The 16628-nt window shown below is 38.7% G+C and overlaps 1 protein-coding gene across 4 annotated transcripts in view; it reads left to right on the forward strand.

The window, feature by feature from the left end:
* The window catches only part of Rnf180 (ring finger protein 180), a 150531-nt gene that overhangs the window by 111910 nt on the left and 21993 nt on the right, over positions 1-16628 (forward strand). For all 4 annotated transcript variants that reach the window (XM_040729016.1, XM_040729017.1, XM_040729018.1 and 1 more), the window contains exon 7: positions 10509-10634. In XM_040729016.1, coding sequence (XP_040584950.1) covers positions 10509-10634 — 126 coding nt within the window. The remainder of the gene's footprint in view (positions 1-10508; positions 10635-16628) is intronic.

Consider the following 16628-nt stretch of genomic DNA (forward strand, 5'->3'; position numbering starts at 1 on the left):
TTTATTATGAAAAAAAATATCCACAGTATTTAAAGTATGGCTTCTTGGAGTTTTGACATCTTTGTACCAACTTTATAGACTTTACTGCAGTATTTTTCTTACCAAAATAATTAAGTATTTATTTTAGCCTTATCCTTAGCAATATGTCTGTGACTTTATTGATTTGATGTTCTAGTTTATATCCTCTATTATATCTTCAACATAAGTGATAGCTATAAATATCCAATCTTATCTAAAATCACTTCAAATATTAATGACTTACAGACCAATATCTGAAGAAATTTGGCTCATACATACGGAGATTCATTTCTGGAAGAGAAGCCCTGCAATGACTTAACAGTTCCTGGGAGTGAGCTAGGTAAAAAGAGCAGATCACCCACTGTAGTTTTAGAAGATGGCATCTCCAGTGTTGTCTAGACTAGCTCTGACTCCTGGCTTGAGGAAACATCCACCCTAAGGCTCCCACGGAGTGGCAGCTACTGATGTATACCACCACCTTCCTTTATTTATTTTTCTTCCATTTTTTACTTGACCTAGACTATACCGCTTGATATTTTCATTCATTGAAGTGTGTTACTTTGACTATTCTTACACAATAATGTGACCCAGTGTGGAGGATCATACCTTTACCCATAATTTGGGAGGCTGGGACAGAAGACCACTGTGAGCTTCAGGACAGGCTCGGCTACATAGCAGTCTGGGATCCAGAGTAAAACCTTGTTTCCATCACCTAAATTAACTTAATAACTTAAACAAATCAGGAGCATGGAGTTGCAATAATGAAAAGGGAGAATAAAGTTGTATTTCTTCTTACAATAGAGGACAAAGAATTCTGAATTTTCTTAAGCCACGGTTATCTATTAATCACCTCTGAGGAACTACTGATGTATCCCTTTCCATAGCTTTCAAAAAACTTGTCCTAAAATGTAACTTAAAATATAACAACACTGTGAAGGCTTAGCATTTTGTCTGCAGCTTTCTAAGAGCCCAATAAATGTTAATGTTGAACTGGGTTCAGTTAGATAGGTTTCCTTTTGGCTTTTCTATCTTGTGCAAAATGGTCATTCCTGAATAAAGCTTAAATAGTTTTTCAAAGTTGCAAAGTTACCAAAAGATTTGGTAGTTCAGAATAAATATAATTGTCTGAGATAAAATGTTTGATTAAATGTTGTGACAATAAAAAGTAGTTTTCCATTCCAGGCAGTGGTGACACAGACCTTTAATCCTAGCACTCAGGGAGGAAGAGGCAGGGAGATCTCTGTAATTTTGAGGTCAGCCTGGTCTACAGAGTGAGAGCTAGGACAGCCAGAGATATACAGAGAAACCCTGTCTTGAGAAAACAAAAAAGGGGGGTCCATTATGTTCTTTATTCATTTTTCTGTTGAGGGCAATCTAGTTGTTTCCTGTTCCTGGCTATCATGAAGAGAGCAATAATGAACATAGGTGAGCAAGTGTCTCTGTGATAACATGAAGTATCTGTCATGTATATGCCCATGAGTGATATAGCTGGATCTCAAGTAAGATTGATTCCCAACTTCCCTAGGAACCACCACATTGATTTCTTTTGTGCCTATAGAAGTTTTCACCCTACCAGCAATTGACGAGTATTCCTCTATTCCATGTCCTCTCCAGTATGAACTGTCAATAGTGTTATTGTTCTTAGCTCTTCTGAAAACTGTAAGATGGAATCTCAAAGTACTTTTGATTTGCTTTTCCTTGATAGCTAAGGGTGTTGAACATTTGTTTCTCAGCCATTTGCATTTCTTCTATTGAGATTTCTCTGTTTAAATCTGTATTCCCTTTTTAATTGGGTTATTTGTTTTCTTGATATTTAATTTCTTGAGTTCTTTATGTATATTTGGATATTAATTCTTTATCAAATGTATAGTTGATAAAAATACTTCTCACTGTTGGCTGCTGCTTTGTCTAAATGACAGTATCCTTTGGCATGCAGAAACTTCTCAGTTTCGTGAAGTTCAATCCATTAATTGTTGATTTTAGTGCCTGTGCTGAGTTCTGTTTAGATAGTCATTTCCTGTACCAATGAGTTCAAGCTTATTCCCCATTGTTTCTTCTGTCAGGTTCTGTGTATCTGGTTTAATGTTGAGGTCATTGATCCATTTGGAGTTGAGTTTTGTGTAGGTTGATAAGTATTCTTTTTATTTATTTATTTAAATTAGAAACAAGCTTGCTTCACATGTCAGTCCCAGCACCCTCTCCCTCCTCTTCTCACCTGCACTCCCGCCAATACAGCAAGTCCCCCACCAATCCTCACTCCACTCCCCAGGGAGAGTAAAGCCCTACATGGGGGATCTCCAGAGTCTGTCATTTCATCCAGGGCAGGGTCTAGGCCCTACCGCATATGTCTAGGCTGAGAAAGCATCCCTCAATGTGGGATGGGCACCCAAAGTCCATATGTATGCCAGTGATAAATACTGATCTACTACCCAAGGCCCCATAGATTGCCTAGGCCTCATCAGTGATACCCACATTCAAGGGGTCTCAATCAGTTCTATGCTGGCCTCTCAGCCATCAGTCTGGGGTCCAAGAGATCCCCCTTGTTCAGGTTACCTGTCTCTGTGGGTTTCACCAGCCTGGTCTTGACTCCTTTGCTCATCACTCCTCCCTCTCTGCCACTGGGTTCCAGGAGTTCAGTTCAGTGTTTAGCTGTGGGTGTCTGCCTCTGCTTCCATCAGCCACTGGATGGAGGTTCTAGGATGGCATATAAGGTAGTCATCAAGTTCAGTATCATCGAGGGGCATTTAAGGCAGCCTATCCACTATTGCTTAGATTGCCAATTGGTGTCATCCTTGTAGATCTCTAGAAATTTCACTAGTGCCAGAACTCTCAAACCTGTAATGACTCCCTCTATTATGGTATCTCTCATTCTGCTCTCCTCTATTCTTCCCCAGACTCAGCCTTGCTGCTCCTCCATGTCCTCCTGTCCCCTCCTCTTCTCTCCCTCTCTTTTTCCCACCTCCATCTCCCCTCTCTCCATGCTCCCAATCTGCTCAGGAGATCTTGCCCCATTCCCCTTCCCTGGGGTACCGTGCATATCTCTCTTAGAGTCCTCCCTGTTTCCCAGATGCTCTGGCAGTGGAATTGTAGGCTGACACTCCCCTGATCCATGTCTAAAATCCATATATGAGTAAGTACATACCATGTTTGTCTTTTTGTGACTGGGTTTCCTCACTCAGGATGGTTTCTTCTAGTGCCATCCATTTGCCTGCAAATTTCAAGATTCCATTGTTCTTTTTTTTCCCACTGAGTAGTATTCCATTGTGTAAATGTACCACATTTTCTCTATCCACTCATCAGTTGAGGGGCATCTAGGTTGCTTCCAGGTTCTGACTATAACAAATAATGCTGCTATGAACATAGTAGAAAAGATGTCATTGTTGTGTGAATGTGCATTTTTTATGTATATGCCTAAGAGTGGAATTGCTGGGTCTTGTGGTAGACTGATTCCCATTTTCCTGAGGAATATCCATATTGATCTCCATAGTAGCTGTACAAGCTGGCACTCCCACCAGCAGTGGAGGAGTGTTGCCCTTTCTCCACATCCTTTCCAGCATAAACTGTCATTGGTGTTTTTGATTTTAGCCATTCTGACAGAAGAAAGATGGTATCGCACAGTTGTTTTGATTTGCATTTCCCTGATGGCTGAGGATGTTGAGCACTTACTTAAGTGTCTCTCAGCCATTTTAGACTCCTCTATTGAGAATTCTCTATTTAGTTCTGTACCCCACTTTTTAATTGGATCCTTTGGTGTTTTGAAGACTTGCTTCTTGTGTTCTTTGTAAATTTTAGAGATCAGCCCTCTGTCAGATGTGGTGTTATTGAATATCTTTTCCCATTCTGTGGGCTGCCTTTTTTTGTTTTGTTGCCTGTGTCCTTTGCCTTACATAAGGAACATTCTCAGTTTCAGGAGGTCCCATTTATTAATCGTCAATCTCAGTGTCTGTGCTACTGGTGTTGTGTACAGGAAGCGGTCTCGTGTACCAATTCATTCAAGGGTACTTCCCAATTTCTCTTCTAACAGGTTCAGTGTGGCTGAATTTATGTTGAGGTCTTTGATCCATTTGGACTTAAGTTTTGTGCACGGCTATAGACATGGATCTATCTGCAGACTTCTACATGCCAGCCTCCAGTTATTCCAGCACCGTTTGTTGAAGAGGCTTTCTTTTTTTCATTGCATACTTTTAGCTTTAGCAATCCAGAGATTCAATGCAATCACCATCAAAATACTGGCAAAATTCTTCACAGACCTTGAAAGAACAACTCTCAACTTTATATGGAGACATCATGCCAGCCACATTTCTTTTTACCTACATTCCTTCACTACCTGAAAAATATGCTAGGGCAATGTTGACATAAACTTATGGGATAAACCAACCAATAACAGATTTGACTTAAGGCCCCGGATGGAATGTATATCCAACATTGCTTGGGTGATCAGTAACCTAACACTAGAAATCCCAGGAACTATAGGAAAACCAGGTCTAAAAACAGGGGGAAAATGTTGTGAAATAATACCTCCTAATAATACTTAGCTATATTCAAAGATTAGTATCTTATTCAGCCATAATCAGAGAAGCTTCCTCCTGCAGCAGATGGGAAACAGATATAGAGTCCCACAACCAGACATTATGCAGAGAGTGAGAGACCTTGGAACACTCAGCTTGTCATGGAATATGCCAGTAAAATCCCTCCCCTCCAGACTCAGGAATCTCTGCAGAAGTGGAAGGGGAAAGAGTTTAAGACCTCGAGGGGATGGAGGAAACCAACAAAACAAGACCCTCTAAATAAACGTGAGCAATGTTCACATGAACTCACAGAGGGGACCGCAGGGGTGTGTGCCAGGCTCTCTTGGCTTCCAGTTTAGTGTTTTTATGAGCTTCCTGAGTGTGCCAAAAAGTGGGTCTCTGACTCTTATGCCTTTTCTTGCACATTTTTCCCTTCTGTTTGTTTGTCTTGTTCAACTTCAATGTGACAGTTTTTGTTTTATCTTATTGTGTTTTATTTTGTTATACTTTAAAGGAATGAATAGAAAACCTAACCACTAGCATAAAGGCTAACAACAAAACTGTCATTGATACCTGCCTCGAGAGGGAAAATCAGTTTTCTCCAATGGAATGATACTAGGTTTATCAACCACTTCGGGACAGGCCTCATGTTCAGGAGTAGTTGACCAACATATAATGGACTCCATAGTTTTTCTGTGTGTTTTTATTTGGTTACAGTTTGGATGTTTTGTGGTTATTGTTTTGGTTTGTGTTTTGTTTTCATTGGGGTGGTTTTGTTGTTGTATTGGGTTTCTGGTTTTTTTAGAAGGTTTGTGTCAGGGAAGGGAAGAATAAGATCAACATATAATATATATTTTATACATACAGTGTATCTCAAAATATATAAAAATTAAGAAAGAAAGTAAAAGTCTTTTTCCTTAACCTCTTAACAAAAGAGTTAAACTATCACCATAACTCTTTCTTTACTCTGGCACACCATTACATTTAATTATATTATAAAAACCAAATACTGTGCTACCAAATTATAAAGGGGAAAATGTAATCAAACCAAACAAAATTTCAGCAAAAGTTTATCTTGCTAATAACAAGAGTTCCTAAATATTAAAAATCCACTAAGCATAGGTTACTCAATGATGACTGAGATATAAACTCTGTAACTCCATTTTGACAACATGACAAAGTGGGTATGGGCTTGTTTTTGTCCCTGATTTGTGTCTCTTGGGGCTAAATTATTTAGCTGCAGAACAGTACCTCCCCACAGTAGACTTAATTGTGAGTGAATGATTCACAAGAAAAGGTATGAAAATCAGATTCAGAGTTACTTGGCAAGCATGTGTAGGTTAAGATTCCTTAGAATTCAATGAGAGTCCTGGTTGGCTGCTTTCCCAGCATGCAAATCCCATAGGATTCCCAGTAAGTGGCAGATCTTCAATTACCAAATAGTAAGAGCTCCCTGGGCCTGAAGAACTGGCCCAGTGATTAAACTGCTCTATGTTACTTTCTGTATTTCTGTGATTAAAACTGGTAACTTTCAGTTGAACTTAGATGTTAACAACAGACCCAACTTTCTCTACCTCATTCACACGAAACATTTTGATGTGTCTTGAACATATACAAAATGCATTTCAATGGGAGTATTTCAAATGGAACTTAGTCACGCTTCTTGAAGAGGTGCAAATAATTATTGCCCTGGAGTCCTAAAAATAGCTTGGCAGCAGTTTGTGAATTTTCATTGCTTTGCAACAAAGTGTGTCCTAATGTCAAACATGTTAACCCACCTCCGTTCCTGTGTAAAGAAGGGAGGGAGCTCATATGTGCTTGACATAGCTTCTTAACTCAACCTCACTCTTTCCGCTGTTAAACAATGCAAAGAAAACTACTTGGATTTTATACCCTGGAAAGTAGCAAAAAACATTCCAAGAACACTTCATAAGGCAGTGGTTTTTCACCGTCCTAATGCTTAGAGCCTTTAATACAGTTCTTAAGGTTGTGGGGACCTCCAACCATAAAATATTTAGTTGCTACTTCATAACTGTAATTTTGCTACTGTTAAGAATTGTAATGTAAAGATCTGATATGCAGGATATCTGATGTGCAGCCACCAAAGGGATGGCAGACCACTGCTTACAGCATTAGTAAATCAAGCAAATTGAGTAACAAGGAATTAGCAGCAGCTGCAGAAAATTGCTTTTTTTAGACATCTACTTCTTACACCAGCTACCACTCATTGGGAATCTAAATCCATCTGTTGTTTATTCCTTGCAAATACATAGTAATGTATAGTATATACACATACAAACAGGCATTTAATCCCAGCAGCCTGCCATGGCACCAGAGCAAAAGCTAAGAGCTTAAATCTTGATCCACAATCATAAAGCAGAGAGAGCTAACTGAGAGTGGAGTGGGCTTTTGAAACCTCAAAACCCAAACCCAGTGGCACACCTTCTCCAACAATACCACAACTCCTAATCATTCCCAAACAATTCCACCCGCTGGGGACCAAGTACTCAGATATATGAGCTTATGGAAGTCATTTTCATTCACACCACTACACATAAGAAGTATATTACCATCTAAGCTATCTCCCCAGCCCTGAGTAATTACTTTTATAAACAAAATCATAACATAAAGATGCTACAGTTTCCATGACTATTATCACCACATTTAACTAAGTTATCATCAGACCAACTTACAGATTTTAATATTTTCTAGCACATTCAATAGTACTGAGTATTGATCGTGTCTAACAAGTTCTAGTATATTTTGTAATGACAAGCCCTTACTCTAGGCTGTCTAGGTGGTTCATCTGGTAAAGGCACTTATCACCAAGCAGGATGACTGAGAACAATCTCCAGGACCCACATAGCAGAAGAAGAAAACCTACTCCTAGCCCTCACACCCAAGCTAAGGCAGACCTGCACCACTGTTGTGGGATATTTGATCGCACTAACGCTCTGAGGTTGTTAGTAAATTTTACCTTAATCAGAGGGCATGTGTCAGTGACTGACTGACTGGAAATAGCCATAGAGGTTTTAGAGGACCCAGATGGGGGGGGGCACAGGAAGATATAGGGAGGGGGCTTAGAGAAGTCCTCAGCCCTCTCAATCTGGTAACTGTGGAGATTTAGGATCAGCTGATCTTTCCTCTGCTGTTCTTTGGATCTATGAAGTTTTTATCTCAAAATCTGACTCTCAAGTTTTCATTGATATTAGAATAATTTAGATAAATCCATCACAGCCCTCTGAAACACATGCAATAAATAAATAAATAAACTGTAATTCTGTTTTTAAGAAAAGAAGAAACATGTGCTCTCCAATAGGTAGTAGCAGCTGAAGGGGGTACAGATGGTTTATCACCTCTCTCCTGCCTCCCACTTGTTCTTAGTGTTTCTTACAGGTTATTTTAAGAAATGTAATGTTGGATGTTCTATTCGTTACTGATGCCTGAATTTTCAAGCCTAAATGCCGCTGAGATGGAACAATACATATATCTATAGAAGCATATCTTCCTTGGGTAAGGAAGGGTACTACTCATGTTTATAGAAGTGTAAGATAAGGCTTAACACATCTAAATAGTATCATAACCAAAAAGGACTTAAGGTTATTTCCCCCAGTGCCTATCAACTCTAGCTGTTAATCAGAATCATTCAAGGGGCTTGTTAGAGAAAACAGACTCATAGCCCACATAAGCAGTAGTGCTACCTCATACTGTCCAGAAGAATGTGCCTTTTTAACAGTGTCTTGGTGATATTGACACCTACCCAGGCAGTTTGAAAGCATGGTTCTAATACAATACTCTTTAAACAGAATTAGATTCAATTAATCTCTATCCCTAAATATATCATCAAAGTACCAGGCTCATAGTAGGTCACAGACCAAATTGTTTTGCTAGATGTTAGATGGGAATTGGATATTAAAAGCAGCTCAGTGGCTGGTGGAGAGTCCCACAGTTAAAAAGCATTAAGCCCATCTCTAATTTGGCACAGCAATAACGGTAGTAATGGTTTCCTGATCTCCTCTTGTCCACATGTCTTTCTAATCAAGTGTAGCAAGTAAAATCATCCAAAATGATCAGTTTCACAAGATCATGCTGCAGGCATGCAGGTTCATGGACAGGGACAGTTGCCATATATCTTGCAAATTAGAACAATTGCTCTAATCGTACTTTCTTCATTTGTTTAGTCTGAATATGTTATCTGAGTATTTAAATACACTGTTTTACGAAAAGCACACTGTCTATTGAGTTCCTTAAAGCCCATGTGAGGAGCAATATAGGTGCCATTATTGATGTTACTTTTCATATCTTCTCCCAGAAAAAGCTTCTAGCTGGCTTTTACATTTCTTAAATCTGGTTTTACCAGAGCTCAATTATATTTCCAAATAGGTTTTAAAACAGGAGAGAGTATGTGATGGTGCCTCTGTTTACTGTGTCAGCATTTTAGAATTTGGTGACAATATTCCCAGGAGGAAAAGGGATAATAAGAATTCTTGAATAAGAAGTATTCTTGAATTACAGCTAACATGAAATCTTCATTACCTTGTACCTTGGTCTAATATTGAGGGCTTTTAGAATGTTGTGTGATTTTCCCTAATGGCCAACACAATATGACTTATCAGATACTTGATTTGTTGGAAAAGCATGCAAATTAAAATCATTAGCCCTGGAGGGTGATGTTCCAGGTCATTCCATGACCTCTGTTCTTTCCAGGAGTGGAAACAGCACAGAGGGTGTGAGATGATGATGATTCCTCTTAGCCAGGAGAGCATTGTTGTGACTGAAGGAGCTGTCGTTAGTAATGGACAGAGTGAACTTCAGTAAAAGTATCTGTGCATTTCTGCAGAAAACAGCACAAGGATATCCACCCCAAAAGTGTTGGCCTGTTTAAGCACACAACGATAAAGAGTGCAGAAGCCTTAAGAAGCCCAGCTTACATATGCATACAGACTACAACACTCCCCTCCCCCCCTGCTTGAATTATTGGCCAACAGGTGTAGATTCAGGAATTGCAACCTTCATGCATAGCCTCACTTACCTAATCTATTTTTACACTGTTCCTTTAGTGGCTAATGTGAACTTGTGAATTAGTTTTTCTTTTGACTTTCTTGAGAATCAGCCTTAGGCAGTGATAGGTAAAAATAGAGGCGATTATATGCATCTAGAATAGGCTGGGGCTCAGAGGCAGAGGTAGTAAAGAAACTGAAGAGGGGCCTGGTGCTGCATGGGATCCTTTGGGATTGAAAGTAAGAGCAGGTAGTTGATGGAGATGCAGGTTGTTTCTCACAATAGCTACCAAAACTGCCCTGACCTCTCCAAGGAGAGCTCCTGCCTGGAGAAGTCAGGCTTTAGCTATGCCTGCCTGCCCTTGTGTGGCCCTGTGGCTCTCAGACTGTCTCTGTTTGAAAGGAAGTTGTTTAACCTCTGGTTGGCCTGTGGGTACTTCAGATAAATATTCCCTTTTTAACTCATTAGCAAAGCTTCTGAAATATCGATAATGCACTTTTACATGTTAAAGGTTGCTCTGATTTACAGCAGTACACACTGTAAATACCCAGTACATACTTACTAATGGTTAAACACATTATGAAGTCAAATGATCTGAAACGGATTTTCTTTTCACTTTCACCCCTAAGCCCTGGTCGCCCTCTGGCTATACAGCTACTCATGTGGCGAGACTGGGTTCTTTCATGAAACCTGTTTATTTCTGTCCTTGAGTCTGCTGTCCTCTTGACAACAGACTGTGCTTGGCGTGGCTCCTGTTGCGAATGCTTCTCAGTAAACACACATTCTGTCTGTAAGCGTAGTTTCAAATCCATATCAAATAGAAATCTGGGTGAAATATTTGAGATTTTAAAAATTAAATACATTTTTATATTTACAGACCCAAAGAGATCTGAATTCATTATCAAAATCTATAATAATCTATCACAGTCTTGCCTTTTATTCAAATTAATGCTGAAAATATTTTCTTTCCTTTTACTCTAGAACTGAACAATGCCACAAAGACCTTCTTTACCAAGGAATATTTGAAAATAAAACAAAGCTTTCAGAAATCCAGCTCTGCCAAGTGGCCTTTGCCAAGCTGCAGAAAAGGGTTCCATCTCTTTGGAGGTAAGGAAACCAGTCCAACAACAAAAGCAGTTGACGGGCTCTGTCCACACGTGGTCTCACAGCTACTTCCTGATTAGAGCTGTTCCCTGAGCTCTATGTCTACACTGGTCACTTTCAATAATTTTGATGATAATATCTTTGCTGAAAGCTACAAGTACATATAAAGAAAAGGAATGTTATATAGGAAAAGTAAATTGGAGAGACACCATGATTGAATTGACTTTGCCTGGAGATAGCAAGGAGGAAGGTGATCGATGAGGCCAATAGATAACAAGGCTCTAGATGTTTCAGGGACATTCTAGGAGGAATTTTACATGGTTTTACCATAAAGTGGTGACCAATGTTTGAAGTGAAAATATGTTTAACATGATTTGAATACTATATAACATGGTATTCCATTAATATGTATAATTTTTATGTTTTACCTATCTGTTAAAATACATTTAATTGAAAACAAATGGATTTTTCAAAAAGTACCTAATTTGACAAAAGCTGTGTTCAGTAAAAGTATAACATACTAGAAGATTAATTATTAAGATCACTAAATTTATCTAGTTTTCATATCTTGCGATTGCACCTTTAGATAAAATAAAAAGGGACAAAGCTATATGCATAGAGTTTCACAGAAATGCACTATACTCTGGGAATACCAGTTTCTGGGTTTAGGTCTAAATAACATGACTTCAAGGATGCCAAGTAAATATCTTTTTGCTTCTTTTTGGATCCATAAAGTAAGACTAATTTCATCTATTGTACCTAATTGATAGGGATATGGTAAAGATCAAATAAGCTACTGTGAAAGCACAGCATAAATTTATTTCATGGCACTAAGAAACAACTGCCAACATGCAAAGCAATCTCTGCACGCTACTTCAGTTTTGAGATGTGTTACGGTGTGGCCATGAAATATAGTTTCATATTTTATAGAACTGTTATTTGTTGGAACATGAGCTACCATTCAGTTTTGTCATTTACTATGTTTGTTTGAGTGTGGAGGGTATGCATATGTGTGCACCTGTGCATGCAAATGCACTCACCCATGCTTATGTGCAGGTGGAGGTCAGTGTCAAGTGACTTCCTCTGTGTCTCTCTAGCTTTGTGTCAGCCAGGGTCTCTTGGTGAGCCGTGAACTCACTGTTTTGGGTAGTCTGGCTTGCCGGTGAAACCCAGGGATCTATCTTGCCCCTTCCTACAACACTGAAGCTAAAAATGCATATTACTGGACCTGGCTTTTAGTTCCTCATGATTTCACAGCAGTCACTTTACCCCAGCCCTGTATTTACCACTTATGATGTAGTATCCTTCCTTGTAAAAATTTTTAGCTTTGATATAATTAAATCCATTCTGTTTGATCATTTATGCTGTAGAGTTTAATTTAAAAATTCTTTCTAGTACTCAGATCACAAAAAAAATGACTGAAGTTTGTTTTCTGTATTTACATTTTGCTTTTTAGCTTTCTTGTTTAGGCTTTATTCCAGAGCTACCTCTTATATCGTATTTGCAAAGGGTTCACATCTTCTTTACAAATGATAACCCACTTTCCCAAGTATTTATTTTATACTATCAATGGGTTTTTTTTTTGGTTTTACAAGACAGGGTTTCTCTGTTTTGGAGGCTGTTGGTCCAGCCTGGCCTTGAACTCACAGAGATCCGCCTGCCTCTGCCTCCTGAGTGCTGGGATTAAAGGCGTGCACCAACGCCCGGCTACTATCAATGGGTTTTAAGATTATTTCTGATCTGCTGCTTTGGAGAAACATAGATGAATATGAAATAATTACTTCCTACCAAACAACTTGCCTAAACTTTCTAATTAAGTCATTGGGGGTTTTCAATGAGACAATTATATTATTATCTTGAATAGTGATAGAACATCTTGAAATCTAATGCACATACTTGCCAGATTTTATGGGCTGGAACTTCTGTCTCTTTTTTTTTTTTTTTTTTTTGGTTTTTTGAGACATTGTTTTGGAGGCTGTCCTGGAACTCACTCTGTCGACCAGGCTGGCCTCAAACCCACAGAGATCCGCCTGCCTCTGACTCCGAGTGCTGGAATTAAATGCATGTTCACCAAGTCCCCCCCCCTGCAAATTCTATCTCATTTTAAACAAAACAAAGAAACCCAAACAAACAAACTAAAGATAAGCTAGCACCTCCCAGAGTTTTAAAGAGACAGTTCCTTCTTTATCATGGAGTATTAAGTGTTTCATTTGGAGCACGCGCCCTTCGTTAGGCATGCTCTTGTCTGTCCTGCTTTGCTAATAACGTTGCTTGCAGTTTTAATTCTGGAACCGTTTTGTGAAACACACACACATCTCTCCCTCCAGTCTTTTTTTCCCTCTTCCTTTTTTTTTTAAATTTAAGTTAGAAACAAGCTTGCTTCACATGTCAATCCTAGCTCCCTCCCCTTCCCCTCCTTTCCCACTCTCCCCACCAGGCCCCCAGTCCCCAACCCAATCCCCAGGAAGGGCCCAAGAGCTCCCCGTTGTTCAGGTCAACTGTTTAAATTCATAAAGATAAGATAGCAAATAGAGTATTTTAAATTCATAACTGTTTCTGTGGATTAAACCAGCCCAGTGCACTATGCTCCATTAATGGACCAATTGAGATAGATTTCCTTTTAAATTCCTGCTCTGCTCTAGAGGTGAATTTTGCTTGATCATTTTACATACTGCTTGACTTGGTTATTATTTCAACACTTTACATACATTTGTACTTATAAGGTTGTAACTTTTTATCTTTTCGTTAGGGAATATGTTCATTTTTTGCTATTTTCAAATTTGTTGTGATGCAGTTGTTCATGGTATTTTAATATATCTTACTGTATTTGGTACCTATAGATAATGCTGTCTTTGTGTTCATAATATTTAAAGATGCCCTGCTTTATTGTGTTTCTCCCAGTCTAGCCAGATTTGTCAGTTGTGTTGTTTATTTTATCAGTTCTTACCGAGTTACTGTGTCCTTACTTTGTCTCTTGTTATCCCCTGCTTAACTTTTTCTTTACTCCCTCTGGGCTTACTCTTCGTTCTCTACTAAGATGATTCAGACCTTGTTAACTTTTAACCTTTTTACTGTATTATTTAAGGTCATGAATTTTTCTCTTCTGTAAGTTTTTTAACCTTGATTCCTAATTACTTTCACTTGAAATCACATGTAATTTCATGTTAATTGAGCCTTCTTAGTTAAAATTCTGTACAAAACAGGTTCATAGACACCCTGAATATCATCTTATCCTTCCACCACAGAACTCATCAGCTTGTGTCACTGTGCTGTGTCAGTAGGTGCCCTAAAAAGTTATGTTCCAGCTTAATTTCTAAATTTGGTGAGAGGGGGGAAAAGGGAGATGGAGATGGAGAGGAAGAGAAAGTCAGAAGAGGGCACTTGTGGGGAAAAAATAAACATATGACATTATAAAAAGCTTACAACTGCTTTTTAATTCATGCAACCATAAAATCTCTCATGTTTTCCATCATGGATACATTCCATTGTAGCTTATGAAATAGTATACTCTGAGCAAGCAGATATCTTTTTAATCACTTTCTTATCACAAACAACTTATACTTAGTGTGTGTGTGTGTGTGTGTGAATGTGTGTGATAATTTTTTCAGAAAAAATGGAAGTTGTCCAGTAAAATGTAAAACAAATTTTTGCTTTACCGAGTCTAGCTGCACTGATAGGATGACACTCAGGTTTCCTCCTGAGGTACCTTCCTCTTCCAGGCAATACCCCTAGTTTATTAGTGTCCATCTGACATGGTTTTCAGTCAAGTTGTTAATCCCAAAAAACCATTCATATTTGTATGTGTAAGAGATATTCAAATGATGCATATTTCTGTGTTACATACACAATCATGTTTGAGCAAACAAAAAAACATGTGAGAAATTGTATTAAAATCTTCTGACAATAGAAACACAATGAAGCTCCAGGTTGAATTTTTCCTAACCATGAAAAACAAGTTAGAATTTAAAATCCTATGCCTGATTGGTCATAGTATCCATGCACCTGAAATACAGATGTCTTAGATGTACTTATGACAGAGCCATCCATTTTTCAGCAAAGCCAGGGGAACTGTGTTATTTGTTGATTAGCTGTTCTGAAGGTGTTAGATTGGATCTACAAGTTCAAACATGTTCTGTCCAAAGCAAAGAATACCCACATGGAAAGGAACGCCTGTCTGTAATAGAAAACAATAACACATATGTTCAGTCAAACAGTGTGAGTTTAAACCTAGCCTAGAAATCACCTTCTCAAAAAGTTAGAGGGAAACCAGACATTTTAAATGCACTGTAGACTTTGTCATCACCTTTTAGCTGAAAGATACATTTGCCTTTACAGCTCCCCTAAATAGCAACAGTTTTATCCCTGGGAACTTTGTAGAGGGAAATCCTATGAATTCTCAAGGGTCTTTTCCTTTCTTTTTTTATTTTAGTAGAGTTAGGTTCTGTTTTAACTACTGTCACTAAAACTTGACATTTTTTCTTCAGAAGCCAATCCTATACCAAGGCCTACATCAGCATACACTACTTTAAAAGCAAATTGCTACATGAAATCCCATTCACATGTCAAGTTCTAATGAGCTGTAGAGGATGGATAAAGTAGCTTCACACTCATTGCATGTACATCCTCAGCAGTCACCTTGGGAGACAGACATCTAAACTCTGCTTGTCACATGAGTGACATTGAGGTCAGCACCTTTCAGAGGAAGCTGGTCCACTTCAACAGCTCTACAGACAAAACTCTGCATTGAATTGAAATCTGCTTCCCGTTCTTTGGCTCAACTCTGTCTTAGTGTAATGTTCTCCTATATGTCTGTTCTTCCATATACGTACTCATACAATAGCCCAAGGGTCTTTAGTCCCACAGAAAATACCACATTCCTTCAGCTGCTTCCCAATGATTTCAAGAGCCTGGCTGCCAATTTCAGAGATGCAAAAAAAGATACCAATGTGATGCTGATAAACTAACTGCCCATATGGTACCTGGAAATGGTAGCTGAGTCATTAGCATGATGCATACCTGATAAGAAATGCAGAGTGTTAGCTCCCATTTATCCAGGGTTGTTTCTGTTTCTTTTCAGAGTTCATGTGAATTCTGGTATTAGGCCATTGAACGCATGATGGGTGTATTAGGCTAAATTGTTCAACTAGGCAGTGAATACAAAATTAAAACTCTGTGCTTCTCTCTTTAGCTTATGAGAGGCAATCATTTTAATATAAATTGTATATTTTATCCAAATATCTCTTCATAACTATCTTAAAAGTGCGCAACAGGATTTCAGTCTCTTGAATCTTGTCTCCTTGTTTTCCCCCTTACCTTTCTGCTTTATCAAACTCACCCCATACACTCACTGGCAGGGAATACACAGACTAGGAACTCACAAAGTCTATCCTTCCACCATTTTACATTTATGGAATTTACTTGGTTACCCATGGAGTTGTATGTTGATAGGAAATGGCTGCCTCTGTGTGTGTGTGTGTGTGTGTGTGTGTGTGTGTGTGTGTGTGTGTGTACAGACACATTCGAAAATCTACCCTTTGACCATAGGACCTCTGAAAATAGCATAGAAAGCAAATTCTGGTAGAAAAAGTTGGTATTTTCCTTGGCCCACAGTTCACAGATGTAGTACTACCAATGCTTTCCCTAAGTTCCATGCAGAATAGACAGCACATGAAATGGTCAAATGTGTATGATACTGAAAAGTAGATTATTGAAATTTTGATGAATAAAAACTTGAAAGAACATGAAGAAGTTCATCATGCCAGTTCCAGAGAGGAGCAGGGAAGAAACTGAACTTCCTACTCCTGATATCCAAAGCAGTGGGTACTATTAAGCCTGAAGATCGGGAGGAGAAAAGCCAAATCCATGACCATCCAATTAAAGCAAGGTGTGTGTTAGAGTGCACCTGGGACTGGCCAATCAGCACTCTAAGTCTTGAGGACCCTTTTAGAGGAGAGATAAAGTGTTCACAGGGGCAAAAGAGTTGGCTGTTAAACAGTT

This window comes from Mesocricetus auratus, unplaced genomic scaffold (assembly GCF_017639785.1).
Source record: "Mesocricetus auratus isolate SY011 unplaced genomic scaffold, BCM_Maur_2.0 Super-Scaffold_100020, whole genome shotgun sequence".
NCBI lineage: Eukaryota > Metazoa > Chordata > Mammalia > Rodentia > Cricetidae > Mesocricetus > Mesocricetus auratus.